Below are 21,396 nucleotides of genomic sequence, written 5' to 3'. Positions count from 1 at the left end.
ACGTTGAAAGATTGGAGCGACTGGGCTTGTACACACTGGAATTTAGAAGGATGAGAGGGGATCTGATTGAAACAAAGACCATATGTCACCGCTTTCTAATAATTTCATTTCATGTTTTACCGACAGAAGGACGCCGCCCACTCTGCCTTCCCGCCCGTCCTTCCGATGCAATGTGCACCCTTGGGCATAAAGCTCCCAGATATAATTTCCTTTCAGCTGTGATTCCGTGATGCCTACGACATCACACCTGCCAAACTGGAACGGCGTGACAAGTCCATCTACCTTACTCCGAAAAGGGCGACATAACCGAGAGGAAAGAGTGGCAGAGAGAGTGAGGCGGAAGTTAGAATTATACCTATGAGACTGGGTTGGTTAGCGCAGGGGGAAAACGGGACAGGAAGGGCGAAGGGGATTGGCTAAGAGGATGGGGAGGGACAGATCGTGCAGAGGCGTGGAGGGAAGGCATGAGGCGTGGGGAGGCAGGAAGGGGAGGGTCTATAAAACCAGAGACGGGAGCATTGGAAGACAGACAGAGAAGGAGAGAGAGAGAGACGCTGACGGAAGGATTGCAGAAAGACACAGAGCAGCTGAAGATGTCCAGCACAGTGCTGAAGGCTGATGATAAAGTGAAGGATATCCTCACAAAGGTGATTTGTCAGACCTCCTGCACTCGCTGTTATTGAGGAGTGGGGGTGCGCGGAAGAGACGGGGGTGATGGGCAAAGGGTCTGGCGGATGGGGATAGTGGAGGTTGAGAGTGTGGGGAGAGGGTAGGGCCAGAGAGAGTCACGGGAGAGACAAGGGAAAGACTGGTGGGTTAGTCAGGGGCATGGAGAGAGAGAGAGAGAGAGAGAGAGAGAGAGAGAGAGAGAGAGAGAGAGAGAGAGAGAGAGAGAGAGAGAGAGAGAGAGAGAGAGAGAGAGAGAGAGAGAGAGAGAGAGAGAGAGAGAGAGAGAGAGAGAGAGAGAGAGAGAGAGAGAGAGAGAGAGAGAGAGAGAGAGAGAGAGAGAGAGAGAGAGAGAGGTCATGGTGTGAAGAACAAAATGAGTCTTGAGGTAGAGTTGAAAGAGTGAGGGTAGAGAGGAGAGGCGACAGATGGGGAGAGGAGGGGAGAAAAGGGAGATGGGGAACGAAAGCTCTGGAAAGCGAGGGTGAGAAAGGACAAGAGAGCGCAGGACAGAGGGGGTGGAGTGGAGAGGAGAGATGTATTGGACAAAGTATAGTGGAGGAGTTAGGCGGAGACGGTCAGATAGTACGGGGCTTCTGCCTTGTCCCACTCCGGTGGTTTAGCAATCCTTTTCGGAGGCTCTGAGAGATTTTCTGCCCTGCCCAGGTGAGGCCTGCAGTGGAGAAGAAATGCAGTCAGAAAGCGACTAGCTTTGAGCCGATAGAGTATCGTGTGTCGGAGGTGATTGGCACCATGTATCTGGTCAAGGTAATGTCTCCGGAGCGGAGCGTCACACTCTTGGGAGAGTGTAGGGGGAGGAGGAACTGACGGAGACGGGGAGTGTTGTAGGGGTAGGACGCGCGCGATGGAGGCGTGGAGATGCGTAGAGGGGGAAAGAGTGACGAAGACAGGGTGGTGAGTAGGGGGAGGAAGAAATCTCGGATTCGAGAAGGGCTATTCGGGGGGGGGGAATTGAGACCAAGTTGCGATGGGGTGTACGGGAGGGGTGAACGAAGACGGGAAATGGTATCGGGGTGCGGGGTGACGTAGATTTGGAGGGGTGCATGGGAGTGAGTGACGCACACGCCAACGTGTGTAGAGGAGGGAGGGCTTGATGAAAATGTGGAGCGGTACAGGGGAAAGAGGGGCTGACGTAGAGGGAGACGGGTACATGGGAGTGAGTGACGAACGTGTATCGTGTGTAATGAGGGGACGAGTTGACGGAGACCGGGAACCGTATCCCGAACGGAGTGGTTGTCGCAGTGTGAGGGCGTCGGTGAGTTTGGAGCAATGGAGACGGGGATGCGTGTAGGGGAGGGAGGTTGCGACGGACACGCTACGGAGAAATAGGATAGGAGGAGATAACGAAGGTGCCGAAATGTATACGGGAGGAAGGGGTTGACAAAGATGGAGCGAGGTGTCCTGGCGGAATGGGTGACTGTGGGGACGAGGGAGGGTGGAGGACGTGGGGGAGGGTGGTGTGGATGGGCGACAGTAGCTCCGTCTGTCACCGTCTTTCCTCCCCTTTCCCCTGAACAGGTCGATACTGGATTCACCCACAATTATCTCCACGTTGAAATCTACGACTCGCCTTGTGGTGGTCCGTTTCTGGTCGCGCAGGCGGAAAACAACATGAGGAACGATCACCTGGTTCCCCTCGTCTGGAGGGAGTGAGGACACCGCACTCGCACCGACCTCGCTCTGCTTCTAACCGCCACGGATCGCCCACCAGCGGCAACCCCTCCACCACCGCCCCCTTCTCCCACATCCCGGCCACACCGCTCGACCGTGCTGTCGGCCTGTAACACCGGGGAATACCAGGACCCCCACTCCCGCCCGGTGGTTCAATATCAGCTCACTTGGATCTTCCTGTGCTCCGGCCGAAAGCCCACTCCCCGACCGACCCCCCATCGGAGGGCTGAGGGGTAGATTACACATCAGTGGCCCCTCCAAGCATCCACTCCCCTCTCCCTGATCACCCCCACCCAAAGGTCAATGGGGTCCCAGTGGTCCCGATACCTCGCCCCCACCCGCATTCTTTCAGCTCGCCGGAGCCCCGAGCGCGGTGGATGTTCGACTGCAGACATTTCGCATAAATAAAATTGCATTGATTCAATTGACTCTGTGTTTTGCCTCTTTCTGGGGCTGGTGATCATCCCACGGGGAGGGCGGAGTTGCATGTGCGGAGGGGATTCGTGGGATGCCTGGGGAAGTGGGGAAGGGTTTAATGGTGACGGTTTTGGCGGAGGTCTCCACCTGCCGGCCCAAGATCTGATCGGCTGATCATTTCTCTGCTTCGCCTCCTGGTCCGTCCCTTCTGAAGCCCCCTCCCTCCCTTTCTATGTCCCACCCCCCGCTCCCCTTACACAACAACGGAGAGTACAGGAGCAGGGGTCGGCCACCTGGTCAGTCAGGACAATCATATCCTGGCAGATCTGGCCGTGGAGTCAGCCCCAGCTCCCTGTCCTGAGCCTAGAGGGCTCTGTGTAGTGATTTCCCTCTCACCGGTATAGACTGATTGTTGTCGGAACGAGTCCCATTAGTACTGGCGCTCCCCACGTAATCTTGCCAGGTTAACACCGAGAAGAATGAGAGATGACCAGACGCTTAACAAGTCATAATTCGGAAAAAGGATGAAATCGGTTTTAACGGACTTTGACCGTGGGATTAATTTTGCTTCGAAACAAAAGTTAATTCCAGTGGTCGGCAGTTCTGTGGGGGCGGGGAGACACCTTTTCAATGGGAGAGGTCCGAGGAGAATGGCCAGACTAGTTCAAGCTGAGAGGAAGGGGAGAGTAAACACACATTGCAGGTAAATCCAGGGAGCGGCAGTTCTGTGGGGGGGAGACACCTTTTCAATGGGAGAGGCCCGAGGAGAATGGCCAGACTAGTTCAAGCTGAGAGGAAGGGGAGAGTAAACACACATTGCACGTAAATCCAGGGAGCGGCAGTTCTGTGGGGAGGGGGGAAACACCTTTTCAATGGGAGAGGTCCGAGGGGGGGGGACGAGAGAGAGAGAGAGAGAGAGAGAGAAAGAGAGAGAGAGAGAGAGGAAGTGGGAGTGAAGGGGGAGAGACACAGGTCTGAGACGGGGCAAGATAAACGGTGGATACGAAGGGTGAAAGAGATTGCCAGAAATAATGGAGTAGAGACAGGACTCGGGGAGAGGGGAGAAGCGGTGAGTGAGGACGAAGTGAGCGACTACGGCTAAGGGAGGAGAGAAGAGAGAAAAGTGCGAGAGAAAAAGAATGGAGGTATAGAGACAGTATGGAGGGAAGGAAGGATGGCGGAGAGGGCGATGTGGTGGAGAGGGTAGAGAGGGAGGGAGAGCGACGGGAGAGAGTGAGTGAGTCCGGGAGAGACAGCAAGAGGGAGGGAAGGACAGCGCGACAGAATGAAGGGCGGAGAATGACGAGAGAAAAGGGGCGAGAAAGATGGTAGAGCTGATGAAGGAGAGAGAGAGAGAGAGATCATGGTGTGAAGAACAAAATGAGTCTTGAGGTAGAGTTGAAAGAGTGAGGGTAGAGAGGAGAGGCGACAGATGGGGAGAGGAGGGGAGAAAAGGGAGATGGGGAACGAAAGCTCTGGAAAGCGAGGGTGAGAAAGGACAAGAGAGCGCAGGACAGAGGGGGTGGAGTGGAGAGGAGAGATGTATTGGACAAAGTATATTGGAGGAGTTAGGCGGAGACGGTCAAGGCTTCTGCCTTGTCCCACTCCGGTGGTTTAGCAATCCTTTTCGGAGGCTCTGAGAGATTTTCTGCCCTGCCCAGGTGAGGCCTGCAGTGGAGAAGAAATGCAGTCAGAAAGCGACTAGCTTTGAGCCGATAGAGTATCGTGTGTCGGAGGTGATTGGCACCATGTATCTGGTCAAGGTAATGTCTCCGGAGCGGAGCGTCACACTCTTGGGAGAGTGTAGGGGGAGGAGGAACTGACGGAGACGGGGAGTGTTGTAGGGGTAGGACGCGCGCGATGGAGGCGTGGAGATGCGTAGAGGGGGAAAGAGTGACGAAGACAGGGAGGTGAGTAGGGGGAGGAAGAAATCTCGGATTCGAGAAGGGCTATTCGGGGGGTGGGATTGAGATCAAGTTGCGATGGGGTGTACGGGACGGGTGAACGAAGACGGGAAATGGTATCGGGGTGCGGGGTGACGTAGATTTGGAGGGGTGCATGGGAGTGAGTGACGCACACGCCAACGTGTGTAGAGGAGGGAGGGCTTGATGAAAATGTGGAGCGGTACAGGGGAAAGAGGGGCTGACGTAGAGGGAGACGGGTACATGGGAGTGAGTGACGAACGTGTATCGTGTGTAATGAGGGGACGAGTTGACGAAGACCGGGAGCCGTATCCCGAAAGGAGTGGTTGTCGCAGTGTGAGGGCGTCGGTGAGTTTGGAGCAATGGAGACGGGGATGCGTGTAGGGGAGGGAGGTTGCGACGGACACGCTACGGAGAAATAGGATAGGAGGAGATAACGAAGGTGCCGAAATGTATACGGGAGGAAGGGGTTGACAAAGATGGAGCGAGGTGTCCTGGCGGAATGGGTGACTGTGGGAACGAGGGAGGGTGGAGGACGTGGGGGAGGGTGGTGTGGATGGGCGACAGTACCACCATCTCTCATCACCTTTCCTCCCCTTTCCCCTGAACAGGTCGATACTGGATTCACCCACAATTATCTCCACGTTGAAATCTACGACTCGCCTTGTGGTGGTCCGTTTCTGGTCGCGCAGGCGGAAAACAACATGAGGAACGATCACCTGGTTCCCCTCGTCTGGAGGGAGTGAGGACACCGCACTCGCACCGACCTCGCTCTGCTTCTAACCGCCACGAATCGCCCACCAGCGGCAACCCCTCCACCACCGCCCCCTTCTCCCACATCCCGGCCACACCGCTCGACCGTGCTGTCGGCCGGTAACACCGGGGAATACCAGGACCCCACTCCCGCCAGGTGGTTCAATATCAGCTCACTTGGATCTTCCTGTGCTCCGGCCGAAAGCCCACTCCCCGACCGACCCCCCCCCCCCCATCGGAGGGCTGATGGGTAGATTACACATCAGTGGCCCCTCCGAGCATCCACTCCCCTCTCCCTGATCACCCTCACCCAAAGGTCAATGGGGTCCCAGTGGTCCCGATACCTCGCCCTCACCCGCATTCTTTCAGCTCGACGGAGCCCCGAGCGCGGAGGCTGCTCGACTGCAGACGCTTCGCTCCAATAAAATTTCATTGCTTCAATTGACTCTGTGTTTTGCCTCTTTCTGGGGCTGGTGATCATACCACGGGGAGGGCGGATGTTGCATGTGCGGAGGGGATTCGTGGGATGCCTGGGGAAGCGCGGAAGGGTTTAATGGGGACGGGTTTGGCGGAGGTCTCCACCTGCCGGCCCAAGATCTGATCGGCTGATCATTTCTCTGTTTCGCCTCCTGGTCCGTCCCTTCTGAAGCCCCTTCCTCCCTTTCGAATAACAATGTCGGGAAGTGTACGGTCATGCACTTTGGTAGAAGGAATAAACGGGCGGACCTCACTTGGAATACAGTGTGGAGTTTTGGGCTCCTTATTTAAGAAAGGATGCGCTGACGTTGGAGAGGGTTCAGAGAAGATTCACTGGAATGATTCCGGGAATGAGAGGGTTAACATATGAGGAAAGTTTGACCGCTCTCGGACTGTACTCCTTGGAGTTTAGAAGAATGACGGGGGGGGGGGGAGAACCTCATAGAATCATTTCGAATGTGGAAAGGCACCGACAGAGTGGATGTGACGAAGTTGTTTCCCATGGTGGGGGAGTCTAGGACCAGAGGACACAGATAGGGTGGATGTGGAGAGGATGTTTCCTGTAGTGGGGGAGTCTAGGACCAGAGGACACTGATAGAGTGGATATGGAGAGGATGTTTCCTATAGTGGGGGAGTCTAGGAACAGAGGACACAGATAGAGTGGATGTGGAGAGGATGTTTCCTGTAGTGGGGGAGTCTAGGACCAGAGGACACAAGTATAGTGGATGTGGAGAGGATGTTTCCTATAGTGGGGGGGCCTAGGACCAGAGGACACAGATAGAGTGGATGTGGAGAGGATGTTTCCTATAGTGGGGGAGTCTAGGACCAGAGGACACAGATAGGGTGGATGTGACGAAGTTGTTTCCCATGGTGGGGGGAGTCTAGGACCAGAGGACACAGATAGAGTGGATGTGACGAAGTTGTTTCCCATGGTGGGGGGAGTCTAGGACCAGAGGACACAGATAGAGTGGATGTGGAGAGGATGTTTCCTGTAGTGGGGGAGTCTAGGACCAGAGGACACAGGTATAGTGGATGTGGAGAGGATGTTTCCTATAGTGGGGGGTCTAGGACCAGAGGACACAGATAGAGTGGATGTGGAGAGGATGTTTCCTATAGTGGGGGAGTCTAGGACGAGAGGCCACAGATAGAGTGGATGTTGTTTCCCATGGTGGGGGGAGTCTAGGACCAGAGGACACAGATAGAGTGGATGTGGAGAGGATGTTTCCTGTAGTGGGGGAGTCTAGGACCAGAGGACACAAGTATAGTGGATGTGGAGAGGATGTTTCCTATAGTGGGGGGGCCTAGGACCAGAGGACACAGATAGAGTGGATGTGGAGAGGATGTTTCCTATAGTGGGGGAGTCTAGGACCAGAGGACACAGATAGGGTGGATGTGACGAAGTTGTTTCCCATGGTGGGGGGAGTCTAGGACCAGAGGACACAGATAGAGTGGATGTGACGAAGTTGTTTCCCATGGTGGGGGGAGTCTAGGACCAGAGGACACAGATAGAGTGGATGTGGAGAGGATGTTTCCTGTAGTGGGGGAGTCTAGGACCAGAGGACACAGGTAAAGTGGATGTGGAGAGGATGTTTCCTATAGTGGGGGGTCTAGGACCAGAGGACACAGATAGAGTGGATGTGGAGAGGATGTTTCCTATAGTGGGGGAGTCTAGGACGAGAGGCCACAGATAGAGTGGATGTTGTTTCCCATGGTGGGGGGAGTCTAGGACCAGAGGACACAGATAGAGTGGATGTGGAGAGGATGTTTCCTGTAGTGGGGGAGTCTAGGACCAGAGGACACTGATAGAGTGGATATGGAGAGGATGTTTCCTATAGTGGGGGAGTCTAGGAACAGAGGACACAGATAGAGTGGATGTGGAGAGGATGTTTCCTGTAGTGGGGGAGTCTAGGACCAGAGGACACAAGTATAGTGGATGTGGAGAGGATGTTTCCTATAGTGGGGGGGCCTAGGACCAGAGGACACAGATAGAGTGGATGTGGAGAGGATGTTTCCTATAGTGGGGGAGTCTAGGACCAGAGGACACAGATAGGGTGGATGTGACGAAGTTGTTTCCCATGGTGGGGGGAGTCTAGGACCAGAGGACACAGATAGAGTGGATGTGACGAAGTTGTTTCCCATGGTGGGGGGAGTCTAGGACCAGAGGACACAGATAGAGTGGATGTGGAGAGGATGTTTCCTGTAGTGGGGGAGTCTAGGACCAGAGGACACAGGTATAGTGGATGTGGAGAGGATGTTTCCTATAGTGGGGGGTCTAGGACCAGAGGACACAGATAGAGTGGATGTGGAGAGGATGTTTCCTATAGTGGGGGAGTCTAGGACGAGAGGCCACAGATAGAGTGGATGTTGTTTCCCATGGTGGGGGGAGTCTAGGACCAGAGGACACAGATAGAGTGGATGTGGAGAGGATGTTTCCTGTAGTGGGGGAGTCTAGGACCAGAGGACACAGATAGGGTGGATGTGGAGAGGATGTTTCCTGTAGTGGGGGAGTTTAGGACCGGAGGACACAGATAGAGTGGATGTGACGAAGTTGTTTCCCATGGTGGGGGGAGTCCAGGACCAGAGGACACAGATAGAGTGGATGTGGAGAGGATGTTTCCTGTAGTGGGGGAGTCTAGGACCAGAGGACACAGGTATAGTGGATGTGGAGAGGATGTTTCCTATAGTGGGGGGGGGGGTCTAGGACCAGAGGACACAGATAGAGTGGATGTGGAGAGGATGTTTCCTATAGTGGGGGAGTCAAGGACGAGAGGACACAGATAGAGTAGATGCTGTTGCCATGGTGGGGGAGTCTAGGACGAGAGGACACAGATAGAGTGGATGTTGTTTCCCAGGAGGTCCGAGGAGAATGGCCGGACTAGTTCAAGCTGAGAGGAAGGGGAGAGTAAACACACATTGCACGTAAATCCAGGGAGCGGCAGTTCTGTGGGGGGTGGGGAACACCTTTTCAATGGGAGAGGTCCGAGGAGAATGGCCAGACTAGTTCAATAGACAATAGACAATAGACAATAGGTGCAGAAGTAGACCATTCCGCCCCTCGAGTCTGCACCGCCATTCTGAGATCATGGCTGATCATTCACTATCAATACCCAGTCCCTGAATTATCCCCATATCCCTTGATTCCCCTATCCATCAGATAGCTATCCAGCTCCTTCTTGAAAGCATCCAGAGAATTGGCCTCCACCGTCTTCCGAGGCAGTGCATTCCACAACTCCACAACTCTCTGGGAGAAGAAGCTCTTCCTCAACTCTGTTTCAAATAACTGACCTCTTATTCTCAATCCATGCCCTCTGGTACTGGACTCTCCCAACATCTGGAACATATTTCCTGCCTCAATCCTAACAAATCCTTTAATTATCTTAAACGTTTCAATCAGATCCCCTCTCAATCTCCTCAATTCCAGCGTGTACAAGCCCCATCTCTCCAATCTCTCTGCGTAAGACAGCCCTGCCATCCCAGGAATCAACCTAGTGAATCTACGCTGCACTTCCACAATTGCCAGAATGTCCTTCCTTAAACCTGGAGACCAAAACTGTACACAATATTCCAGTTGTGGTCTCACCAGGGCCCTGTACAAATGCAAAAGAACATCCTTGTTCTTGTATTCAATTCCCCTTGTAACAAAGGCCAACATTCCATTTGCCCTCTTCACTGCCTGTTGCACTTGCTCATTCACCTTCATTGACTGGTGAACTAGGACTCCTAGGTCTCTTTGCATTTCTCCCTTGCCTAACTCGACACCGTTCAGACAATACTCTGCCCTCTTGTTCCTGCTTCCAAAGTGGATAACTTCACATTTATTCACATTGAATGACATCTGCCAAGTATCTGCCCACTCACTCAGCCTATCCAAGTCTCCCTGTATTCTCCTAACGTCCTCTTCGCATGTCACACTGCCACCCAGTTTAGTATCGTCAGCAAACTTGCTGATATAGTTTCAATGCCCTCATCTAAATCATTGACATAAATCGTAAAGAGCTGTGGTCCCAATACAGAGCCCTGTGGTACCCCACTAGTCACCTCCAGCCAGTCTGAGAAACACCCATTCATTGCTACCCTTTGCTTTCTATCTGCCAACCTGTTTTCTATCCATGTTGAAACCCTGCCCCCAATGCCATGAGCTCTGATTTTACACACCAATCTCCTATGTGGCACCTTATCGAATGCCTTCTGAAAATCTAGGTACACAACATCTACTGGCTTACCCTCGTCTAACATCCTTTTTACACCCTCGAAAAACTCCAACAGATTAGTCAAGCATGATTTGCCCTTGGTAACTACATGCTGGCTCGGCCTAATCCTATTTCTGCCATCTAGATGTGCCACTATTTCGTCCTTAATAATGGACTCAAGCATCTTCCCCACGACTGACGTTAGGCGAACAGGGCGATAGTTCTCCGTTTTCTCCTTCCCTCCCTTCCTGAAAAGTGGGACAACATTAGCCACTCTCCAATCTTCAGGAACTGATCCTGAATATAAGGAACATTGGAAAATGATTACCAATGCATCTGCAATTTCCGGAGCCACCTCTTTTAGAACCCTCGGATGCAGACCATCTGGACCCGGGGATTTATTAGCCTTCAGTCCTACCAGTCTACTCATCACAGTTTCTTTCCTAATGTCAATCTGTCTCTATTCCTCTGATATCTTATGACCCTGGCCCATCCATACATCTGGGAGATTGCTTGTGTCCTCCCTGGTGAAGACAGATCTAAAGTATGCATTAAATTCTGTTGCCATTTCCCTGTTTCCCATAAAAATTTCTCCCAATTCATTCTTCAAACTGTGAGGAAGGCGAGAGTAAACACACATTGCACGTAAATCAAGGGAGCGGCAGTTCTGTGGGGAGAAACGCTTTTTCAATGGGAGAGGTCCGAGGAGAATGGCCAGACTAGTTCAAGCTGAGAGGAAGGGGAGAGTAAACACACATTGCACGTAAATCCAGGGAGCGGCAGTTCTGTGGGGAGAAACACCTTTTCAATGGGAGAGGTCCGAGGAGAATGGCCAGACTAGTTCAAGCTGAGAGGAAGGGGAGAGTAAACACACATTGCACGTAAATCCAGGGGGAGGCAGTTCTGTGGGGGGGGGGAAACACCTTTTCAATGGGAGAGGTCCGATGTGAATGGCCAGACTAGTTCCAGCTGAGAGGAAGGGGAGAGTAAATCCACATTGCACGTAAATCCAGGGAACGGCAGTTCTGTGGGGAGAAACACCTTTTCAATGGGAGAGGTCCGAGGAGAATGGCCAGACTAGTTCAAGCTGAGAGGAAGGGGAGAGTAAACACACATTGCACGTAAATCCAGGGGGAGGCAGTTCTGTGGGGGGGGGGGGGGGAAACACCTTTTCAATGGGAGAGGTCCGATGTGAATGGCCAGACTAGTTCCAGCTGAGAGGAAGGGGAGAGTAAATCCACATTGCACGTAAATCCAGGGAGCGGCAGTTCTGTGGGGAGAAACACCTTTTCAATGGGAGAGGTCCGAGGAGAATGGCCAGACTAGTTCCAGCTGAGAGGAAGGGGAGAGTAAATCCACATTGCACGTAAATCCAGGGAGCGGCAGTTCTGTGGGGAGAAACACCTTTTCAATGGGAGAGGTCCGAGGAGAATGGCCAGACTAGTTCCAGCTGAGAGGAAGGGGAGAGTAAACACACATTGCACGTAAATCCAGGGAGCGGCAGTTCTGTGGGGGGGGGGAACACCTTTTCAATGGGAGAGGTCCGAGGAGAATGGCCAGACTAGTTCAATAGACAATAGACAATAGACAATAGGTGCAGAAGTAGACCAATCGGCCCCTCGAGTCTGCACCGCCATTCTGAGATCATGGCTGATCATGCACTATCAATACCCAGTCCCTGCCTTGTCCCCATATCCCTTGATTCCCCTATCCATCAGATATCTATCTAGCTCCTTCGTGAAAGCATCCAGAGAATTGGCCTCCACCGTCTTCCGAGGCAGTGCATTCCACACCTCCACAACTCTCTGGGAGAAGAAGCTCTTCCTCAACTCTGTTTCAAATAACTGACCTCTTATTCTCAATCCATGCCCTCTGGTACTGGACTCTCCCAACATCTGGAACATATTTCCTGCCTCAATCCTATCAAATCCTTTAATTATCTTAAACGTTTCAATCAGATCCCCTCTCAATCTCCTCAATTCCAGCGTGTACAAGCCCAATCTCTCCAATCTCTCTGCGTAAGACAGCCCTGCCATCCCAGGAATCAACCTAGTGAATCTACGCTGCACTTCCACAATTGCCAGAATGTCCTTCCTTAAACCTGAGACCAAAACTGTACACAATATTCCAGTTGTGGTCTCACCAGGGCCCTGTACAAATGCAAAAGAACATCCTTGCTCTTGTATTCAATTCCCCTTGTAACAAAGGCCAACATTCCATTTGCCCTCTTCACTGCCTGTTGCACTTGCTCATTCACCTTCATTGACTGGTGAACTAGGACTCCTAGGTCTCTTTGCATTTCTCCCTTGCCTAACTCGACACTGTTCAGACAATACTCTGCCCTCTTGTTCCTGCTTCCAAAGTGGATAACTTCACATTTATTCACATTGAATGACATCTGCCAAGTATCTGCCCACTCACTCAGCCTATCCAAGTCTCCCTGTATTCTCCTAACGTCCTCTTCGCATGTCACACTGCCACCCAGTTTAGTATCGTCAGCAAACTTGCTGATATAGTTTTCAATGCCCTCATCTAAATCATTGACATAAATCGTAAAGAGCTGTGGTCCCAATACAGAGCCCTGTGGTACCCCACTAGTCACCTCCAGCCAGTCTGAGAAACACCCATTCATTGCTACACTTTGCTTTCTATCTGACAACCTGTTTTCTATCCATGTTGAAACCCTGCCCCCAATGCCATGAGCTCTGATTTTACACACCAATCTCCTATGTGGCACCTTATCGAATGCCTTCTGAAAATCTAGGTACACAACATTTACTGGCTTACCCTCGTCTAACATCCTTTTTACACCCTCAAAAAACTCCAACAGATTAGTCAAGCATGATTTGCCCTTGGTAAATCCATGCTGGCTCGGCCTAATCCTATTTCTGCCATCTAGATGTGCCACTATTTCGTCCTTAATAATGGACTCAAGCATCTTCCCCAAGACTGACGTTAGGCGAACAGGGCGATAGTTCTCCGTTTTCTCCTTCCCTCCCTTCCTGAAAAGTGGGACAACATTAGCCACTCTCCAATCTTCAGGAACTGATCCTGAATCTAAGGAACATTGGAAAATGATTACCAATGCATCTGCAATTTCCGGAGCCACCTCTTTTAGAACCCTCGGATGCAGACCATCTGGACCCGGGGTTTTATTAGCCTTCAGTCCTACCAGTCTACTCATCACAGTTTCTTTCCTAATGTCAATCTGTCTCTATTCCTCTGATATCTTATGACCCTGGCCCATCCATACATCTGGGAGATTGCTTGTGTCCTCCCTGGTGAAGACAGATCTAAAGTATGCATTAAATTCTGTTGCCATTTCCCTGTTTCCCATAACAATTTCTCCCAATTCATTCTTCAAGCTGAGAGGAAGGGGAGAGTAAACACACATTGCACGTAAATCCAGGGAGCGGCAGTTCTGTGGGGGGTGGGGAACACCTTTTCAATGGGAGAGGTCCGAGGAGAATGGGCAGACTAGTTCAATAGACAATAGACAATTGACAATAGGTGCAGAAGTAGACCATTCGGCCCCTCGAGTCTGCACCGCCATTCTGAGATCATGGCTGATCATGCACTATCAATACCCAGTCCCTGCCTTGTCCCCATATCCCTTGATTCCCCTATCCATCAGATATCTATCCAGCTCCTTCTTGAATGCATCCAGAGAATTGGCCTCCACCGTCTTCCGAGGCAGTGCATTCCACACCTCCACAACTCTCTGGGAGAAGAAGCTCTTCCTCAACTCTGTTTCAAATAACTGACCTCTTATTCTCAATCTATGCCCTCTGGTACTGGACTCTCCCAACATCTGGAACATATTTTCTGCCTCAATCCTATCAAATCCTTTAATTATCTTAAACGTTCCCCTCTCAATCTCCTCAATTCCAGCGTGTACAATCCCAATCTCTCCAATCTCTCTGCGTAAGACAGCCCTGCCATCCCAGGAATCAACCTAGTGAATCTACGCTGCACTTCCACAATTGCCAGAATGTCCTTCCTTAAACCTGAGACCAAAACTGTACACAATATTCCAGTTGTGGTCTCACCAGGGCCCTGTACAAATGCAAAAGAACATCCTTGCTCTTGTATTCAATTCCCCTTGTAACAAAGGCCAACATTCCATTTGCCCTCTTCACTGCCTGTTGCACTTGCTCATTCACCTTCATTGACTGGTGAACTAGGACTCCTAGGTCTCTTTGCATTTCTCCCTTGCCTAACTCGACACTGTTCAGACAATACTCTGCCCTCTTGTTCCTGCTTCCAAAGTGGATAACTTCACATTTATTCACATTGAATGACATCTGCCAAGTATCTGCCCACTCACTCAGCCTATCCAAGTCTCCCTGTATTCTCCTAACGTCCTCTTCGCATGTCACACTGCCACCCAGTTTAGTATCGTCAGCAAACTTGCTGATATAGTTTTCAATGCCCTCATCTAAATCATTGACATAAATCGTAAAGAGCTGTGGTCCCAATACAGAGCCCTGTGGTACCCCACTAGTCACCTCCAGCCAGTCTGAGAAACACCCATTCATTGCTACACTTTGCTTTCTATCTGACAACCTGTTTTCTATCCATGTTGAAACCCTGCCCCCAATGCCATGAGCTCTGATTTTACACACCAATCTCCTATGTGGCACCTTATCGAATGCCTTCTGAAAATCTAGGTACACAACATTTACTGGCTTACCCTCGTCTAACATCCTTTTTACACCCTCAAAAAACTCCAACAGATTAGTCAAGCATGATTTGCCCTTGGTAAATCCATGCTGGCTCGGCCTAATCCTATTTCTGCCATCTAGATGTGCCACTATTTCGTCCTTAATAATGGACTCAAGCATCTTCCCCAAGACTGACGTTAGGCGAACAGGGCGATAGTTCTCCGTTTTCTCCTTCCCTCCCTTCCTGAAAAGTGGGACAACATTAGCCACTCTCCAATCTTCAGGAACTGATCCTGAATCTAAGGAACATTGGAAAATGATTACCAATGCATCTGCAATTTCCGGAGCCACCTCTTTTAGAACCCTCGGATGCAGACCATCTGGACCCGGGGTTTTATTAGCCTTCAGTCCTACCAGTCTACTCATCACAGTTTCTTTCCTAATGTCAATCTGTCTCTATTCCTCTGATATCTTATGACCCTGGCCCATCCATACATCTGGGAGATTGCTTGTGTCCTCCCTGGTGAAGACAGATCTAAAGTATGCATTAAATTCTGTTGCCATTTCCCTGTTTCCCATAACAATTTCTCCCAATTCATTCTTCAAGCTGAGAGGAAGGGGAGAGTAAACACACATTGCACGTAAATCCAGGGAGCGGCAGTTCTGTGGGGGGTGGGGAACACCTTTTCAATGGGAGAGGTCCGAGGAGAATGGGCAGACTAGTTCAATAGACAATAGACAATTGACAATAGGTGCAGAAGTAGACCATTCGGCCCCTCGAGTCTGCACCGCCATTCTGAGATCATGGCTGATCATGCACTATCAATACCCAGTCCCTGCCTTGTCCCCATATCCCTTGATTCCCCTATCCATCAGATATCTATCCAGCTCCTTCTTGAATGCATCCAGAGAATTGGCCTCCACCGTCTTCCGAGGCAGTGCATTCCACACCTCCACAACTCTCTGGGAGAAGAAGCTCTTCCTCAACTCTGTTTCAAATAACTGACCTCTTATTCTCAATCCATGCCCTCTGGTACTGGACTCTCCCAACATCTGGAACATATTTTCTGCCTCAATCCTATCAAATCCTTTAATTATCTTAAACGTTTCAATCAGATCCCCTCTCAATCTCCTCAATTCCAACGTGTACAAGCCCAATCTCTCCAATCTCTCTGCGTAAGACAGCCCTGCCATCCCAGGAATCAACCTAGTGAATCTACGCTGCACTTCCACAATTGCCAGAATGTCCTTCCTTAAACCTGGAGACCAAAACTGTACACAATATTCCAGGTGTGGTCTCACCAGGGCCCTGTACAAATGCAAAAGAACATCCTTGCTCTTGTATTCAATTCCCCTTGTAACAAAGGCCAACATTCCATTTGCCCTCTTCACTGCCTGTTGCACTTGCTCATTCACCTTCATTGACTGGTGAACTAGGACTCCTAGGTCTCTTTGCATTTCTCCCTTGCCTAACTCGACACTGTTCAGACAATACTCTTGTTCCTGCTTCCAAAGTGGATAACTTCACATTTATTCACATTGAATGACATCTGCCAAGTATCTGCCCACTCACTCAGCCTATCCAAGTCTCCCTGTATTCTCCTAACGTCCTCTTCGCATGTCACACTGCCACCCAGTTTAGTATCGTCAGCAAACTTGCTGATATAGTTTTCAATGCCCTCATCTAAATCATTGACATAAATCGTAAAGAGCTGTGGTCCCAATACAGAGCCCTGTGGTACCCCACTAGTCACCTCCAGCCAGTCTGAGAAACACCCATTCATTGCTACCCTTTGCTTTCTATCTGCCAACCTGTTTTCTATCCATGTTGAAACCCTGCCCCCAATGCCATGAGCTCTGATTTTACACACCAATCTCCTATGTGGCACCTTATCGAATGCCTTCTGAAAATCTAGGTACACAACATCTACTGGCTTACCCTCGTCTAACATCCTTTTTACACCCTCGAAAAACTCCAACAGATTAGTCAAGCATGATTTGCCCTTGGTAACTACATGCTGGCTCGGCCTAATCCTATTTCTGCCATCTAGATGTGCCACTATTTCGTCCTTAATAATGGACTCAAGCATCTTCCCCACGACTGACGTTAGGCGAACAGGGCGATAGTTCTCCGTTTTCTCCTTCCCTCCCTTCCTGAAAAGTGGGACAACATTAGCCACTCTCCAATCTTCAGGAACTAATCCTGAATCTAAGGAACATTGGAAAATGATTACCAATGCATCTGCAATTTCCGGAGCCACCTCTTTTAGAAGCATCGGATGCAGACCATCTGGACCCGGGGATTTATTAGCCTTCAGTCCTACCAGTCTACTCATCACAGTTTCTTTCCTAATGTCAATCTGTCTCTATTCCTCTGATATCTTATGACCCTGGCCCATCCATACATCTGGGAGATTGCTTGTGTCCTCCCTGGTGAAGACAGATCTAAAGTATGCATTAAATTCTGTTGCCATTTCCCTGTTTCCCATAACAATTTCTCCCAATTCATTCTTCAAATTGTGAGGAAGGCGAGAGTAAACACACATTGCACGTAAATCCAGGGAGCGGCAGTTCTGTCGGGGGGGGGAAACACCTTTTCAATGGGAGAGGTCCGATGTGAATGGCCAGACTAGTTCCAGCTGAGAGGAAGGGGAGAGTAAATCCACATTGCACGTAAATCCAGGGAGCGGCAGTTCTGTGGGGAGAAACACCTTTTCAATGGGAGAGGTCCGAGGAGAATGGCCAGACTAGTTCAAGCTGAGAGGAAGGGGAGAGTAAACACACATTGCACGTAAATCCAGGGGGAGGCAGTTCTGTGGGGGGGGGAAACACCTTTTCAATGGGAGAGGTCCGAGGTGAATGGCCAGACTAGTTCCAGCTGAGAGGAAGGGGAGAGTAAATCCACATTGCACGTAAATCCAGGGAGCGGCAGTTCTGTGGGGGGTGGGGAACACCTTTTCAATGGGAGAGGTCCGAGGAGAATGGGCAGACTAGTTCAATAGACAATAGACAATTGACAATAGGTGCAGAAGTAGACCATTCGGCCCCTCGAGTCTGCACCGCCATTCTGAGATCATGGCTGATCATGCACTATCAATACCCAGTCCCTGCCTTGTCCCCATATCCCTTGATTCCCCTATCCATCAGATATCTATCCAGCTCCTTCTTGAATGCATCCAGAGAATTGGCCTCCACCGTCTTCCGAGGCAGTGCATTCCACACCTCCACAACTCTCTGGGAGAAGAAGCTCTTCCTCAACTCTGTTTCAAATAACTGACCTCTTATTCTCAATCCATGCCCTCTGGTACTGGACTCTCCCAACATCTGGAACATATTTTCTGCCTCAATCCTATCAAATCCTTTAATTATCTTAAACGTTTCAATCAGATCCCCTCTCAATCTCCTCAATTCCAACGTGTACAAGCCCAATCTCTCCAATCTCTCTGCGTAAGACAGCCCTGCCATCCCAGGAATCAACCTAGTGAATCTACGCTGCACTTCCACAATTGCCAGAATGTCCTTCCTTAAACCTGGAGACCAAAACTGTACACAATATTCCAGGTGTGGTCTCACCAGGGCCCTGTACAAATGCAAAAGAACATCCTTGCTCTTGTATTCAATTCCCCTTGTAACAAAGGCCAACATTCCATTTGCCCTCTTCACTGCCTGTTGCACTTGCTCATTCACCTTCATTGACTGGTGAACTAGGACTCCTAGGTCTCTTTGCATTTCTCCCTTGCCTAACTCGACACTGTTCAGACAATACTCTTGTTCCTGCTTCCAAAGTGGATAACTTCACATTTATTCACATTGAATGACATCTGCCAAGTATCTGCCCACTCACTCAGCCTATCCAAGTCTCCCTGTATTCTCCTAACGTCCTCTTCGCATGTCACACTGCCACCCAGTTTAGTATCGTCAGCAAACTTGCTGATATAGTTTTCAATGCCCTCATCTAAATCATTGACATAAATCGTAAAGAGCTGTGGTCCCAATACAGAGCCCTGTGGTACCCCACTAGTCACCTCCAGCCAGTCTGAGAAACACCCATTCATTGCTACCCTTTGCTTTCTATCTGCCAACCTGTTTTCTATCCATGTTGAAACCCTGCCCCCAATGCCATGAGCTCTGATTTTACACACCAATCTCCTATGTGGCACCTTATCGAATGCCTTCTGAAAATCTAGGTACACAACATCTACTGGCTTACCCTCGTCTAACATCCTTTTTACACCCTCGAAAAACTCCAACAGATTAGTCAAGCATGATTTGCCCTTGGTAACTACATGCTGGCTCGGCCTAATCCTATTTCTGCCATCTAGATGTGCCACTATTTCGTCCTTAATAATGGACTCAAGCATCTTCCCCACGACTGACGTTAGGCGAACAGGGCGATAGTTCTCCGTTTTCTCCTTCCCTCCCTTCCTGAAAAGTGGGACAACATTAGCCACTCTCCAATCTTCAGGAACTAATCCTGAATCTAAGGAACATTGGAAAATGATTACCAATGCATCTGCAATTTCCGGAGCCACCTCTTTTAGAAGCATCGGATGCAGACCATCTGGACCCGGGGATTTATTAGCCTTCAGTCCTACCAGTCTACTCATCACAGTTTCTTTCCTAATGTCAATCTGTCTCTATTCCTCTGATATCTTATGACCCTGGCCCATCCATACATCTGGGAGATTGCTTGTGTCCTCCCTGGTGAAGACAGATCTAAAGTATGCATTAAATTCTGTTGCCATTTCCCTGTTTCCCATAACAATTTCTCCCAATTCATTCTTCAAATTGTGAGGAAGGCGAGAGTAAACACACATTGCACGTAAATCCAGGGAGCGGCAGTTCTGTCGGGGGGGGGGGAAACACCTTTTCAATGGGAGAGGTCCGATGTGAATGGCCAGACTAGTTCCAGCTGAGAGGAAGGGGAGAGTAAATCCACATTGCACGTAAATCCAGGGAGCGGCAGTTCTGTGGGGAGAAACACCTTTTCAATGGGAGAGGTCCGAGGAGAATGGCCAGACTAGTTCAAGCTGAGAGGAAGGGGAGAGTAAACACACATTGCACGTAAATCCAGGGGGAGGCAGTTCTGTGGGGGGGGGAAACACCTTTTCAATGGGAGAGGTCCGAGGTGAATGGCCAGACTAGTTCCAGCTGAGAGGAAGGGGAGAGTAAATCCACATTGCACGTAAATCCAGGGAGCGGCAGTTCTGTGGGGGGTGGGGAACAACTTTTCAATGGGAGAGGTCCGAGGACAATGGCCAGACTAGTTCAAGCTGAGAGGAAGGGGAGAGTAAACACACATTGCACGTAAATCCAGGGGGAGGCAGTTCTGTGTGGGGGGGGAAACACCTTTTCAATGGGAGAGGTCCGAGGTGAATGGCCAGACTAGTTCCAGCTGAGAGGAAGGGGAGAGTAAATCCACATTGCACGTAAATCTAGGGAGCGGCAGTTCTGTGGGGGGTGGGGAACACCTTTTCAATGGGAGAGGTCCGAGGAGAATGGCCAGACTAGTTCAATAGACAATAGACAATAGACAATAGGTGCAGAAGTAGAACATTCGGCCCCTCGAGTCTGCACCGCCATTCTGCGATCATGGCTGATCATTCACTATCAATACCCAGTCCCTGCCTTGTCCCCATATCCCTTGATTCCCCTATCCATCAGATATCTATCCAGCTCCTTCTTGAATGCATCCAGAGAATTGGCCTCCACCGTCTTCCGAGGCAGTGCATTCCACACCTCCACAACTCTCTGGGAGAAGAAGCTCTTCCTCAACTCTGTTTCAAATAACTGACCTCTTATTCTCAATCCGTGCCCTCTGGTACTGGACTCTCCCAACATCTGGAACATATTTTCTGCCTCAATCCTATCAAATCCTTTAATTATCTTAAACGTTTCAATCAGATCCCCTCTCAATCTCCTCAATTCCAGCGTGTACAAGCCCAATCTCTCCAATCTCTCTGCGTAAGACAGCCCTGCCATCCCAGGAATCAACCTAGTGAATCTACGCTGCACTTCCACAATTGCCAGAATGTCCTTCCTTAAACCTGGAGACCAAAACTGTACACAATATTCCAGGTGTGGTCTCACCAGGGCCCTGTACAAATGCAAAAGAACATCCTTGCTCTTGTATTCAATTCCCCTTGTAACAAAGGCCAACATTCCATTTGCCCTCTTCACTGCCTGTTGCACTTGCTCATTCACCTTCATTGACTGGTGAACTAGGACTCCTAGGTCTCTTTGCATTTCTCCCTTGCCTAACTCGACACCGTTCAGACAATACTCTGCCCTCCTGTTCCTGTTTCCAAAGTGGATAACTTCACATTTATTCACATTGAATGACATCTGCCAAGTATCTGCCCACTCACTCAGCCTATCCAAGTCTCCCTGTATTCTCCTAACGTCCTCTTCGCATGTCACACTGCCACCCAGTTTAGTATCGTCAGCAAACTTGCTGATATAGTTTTCAATGCCCTCATCTAAATCATTGACATAAATCGTAAAGAGCTGTGGTCCCAATACAGAGCCCTGTGGTACCCCACTAGTCACCTCCAGCCAGTCTGAGAAACACCCATTCATTGCTACCCTTTGCTTTCTATCTGCCAACCTGTTTTC

General features: G+C 50.2%; 1 protein-coding gene and 1 long non-coding RNA gene across 2 annotated transcripts; both read left to right on the top strand.

The window, feature by feature from the left end:
- The first annotated feature begins 492 nt into the window (after positions 1-492).
- On the top strand, positions 493-2,479 carry LOC132390417 (stefin-3-like). Its single transcript, XM_059963028.1, has 3 exons — positions 493-647; positions 1,333-1,434; positions 2,206-2,479. The coding sequence occupies exons 1-3, from the start codon at positions 594-596 to the stop codon at positions 2,338-2,340; spliced, it is 291 nt and encodes a 96-aa protein (XP_059819011.1). The 5' UTR covers positions 493-593; the 3' UTR covers positions 2,341-2,479.
- A 1,915-nt stretch (positions 2,480-4,394) lies between these two features.
- On the top strand, positions 4,395-5,895 carry LOC132390418 (uncharacterized). The gene is made up of 2 exons (XR_009510904.1): positions 4,395-4,538; positions 5,309-5,895. It is a non-coding gene; the product is annotated as an uncharacterized LOC132390418 (long non-coding RNA).
- Positions 5,896-21,396: the final 15,501 nt, after the last annotated feature.

Source organism: Hypanus sabinus, unplaced genomic scaffold, assembly GCF_030144855.1.
Source record: "Hypanus sabinus isolate sHypSab1 unplaced genomic scaffold, sHypSab1.hap1 scaffold_887, whole genome shotgun sequence".
Classification (NCBI taxonomy): Eukaryota; Metazoa; Chordata; class Chondrichthyes; order Myliobatiformes; family Dasyatidae; genus Hypanus; species Hypanus sabinus.
The sequence above is the reverse complement of the archived record's forward strand: the minus strand, read 5'-3'. Positions and strand labels throughout refer to the sequence as shown.

Coding starts and splice junctions, on each gene's coding strand:
- LOC132390417 (XM_059963028.1), top strand. CDS start 594: ATGTCCAGCACAGTGCTGAAGGCTGATGATAAAGTGAAGGATATCCTC. Junction 648..1,332: donor TGAAGGATATCCTCACAAAG/GTGATTTGTCAG, acceptor TGCCCTGCCCAG/GTGAGGCCTGCAGTGGAGAA. Junction 1,435..2,205: donor GCACCATGTATCTGGTCAAG/GTAATGTCTCCG, acceptor TCCCCTGAACAG/GTCGATACTGGATTCACCCA.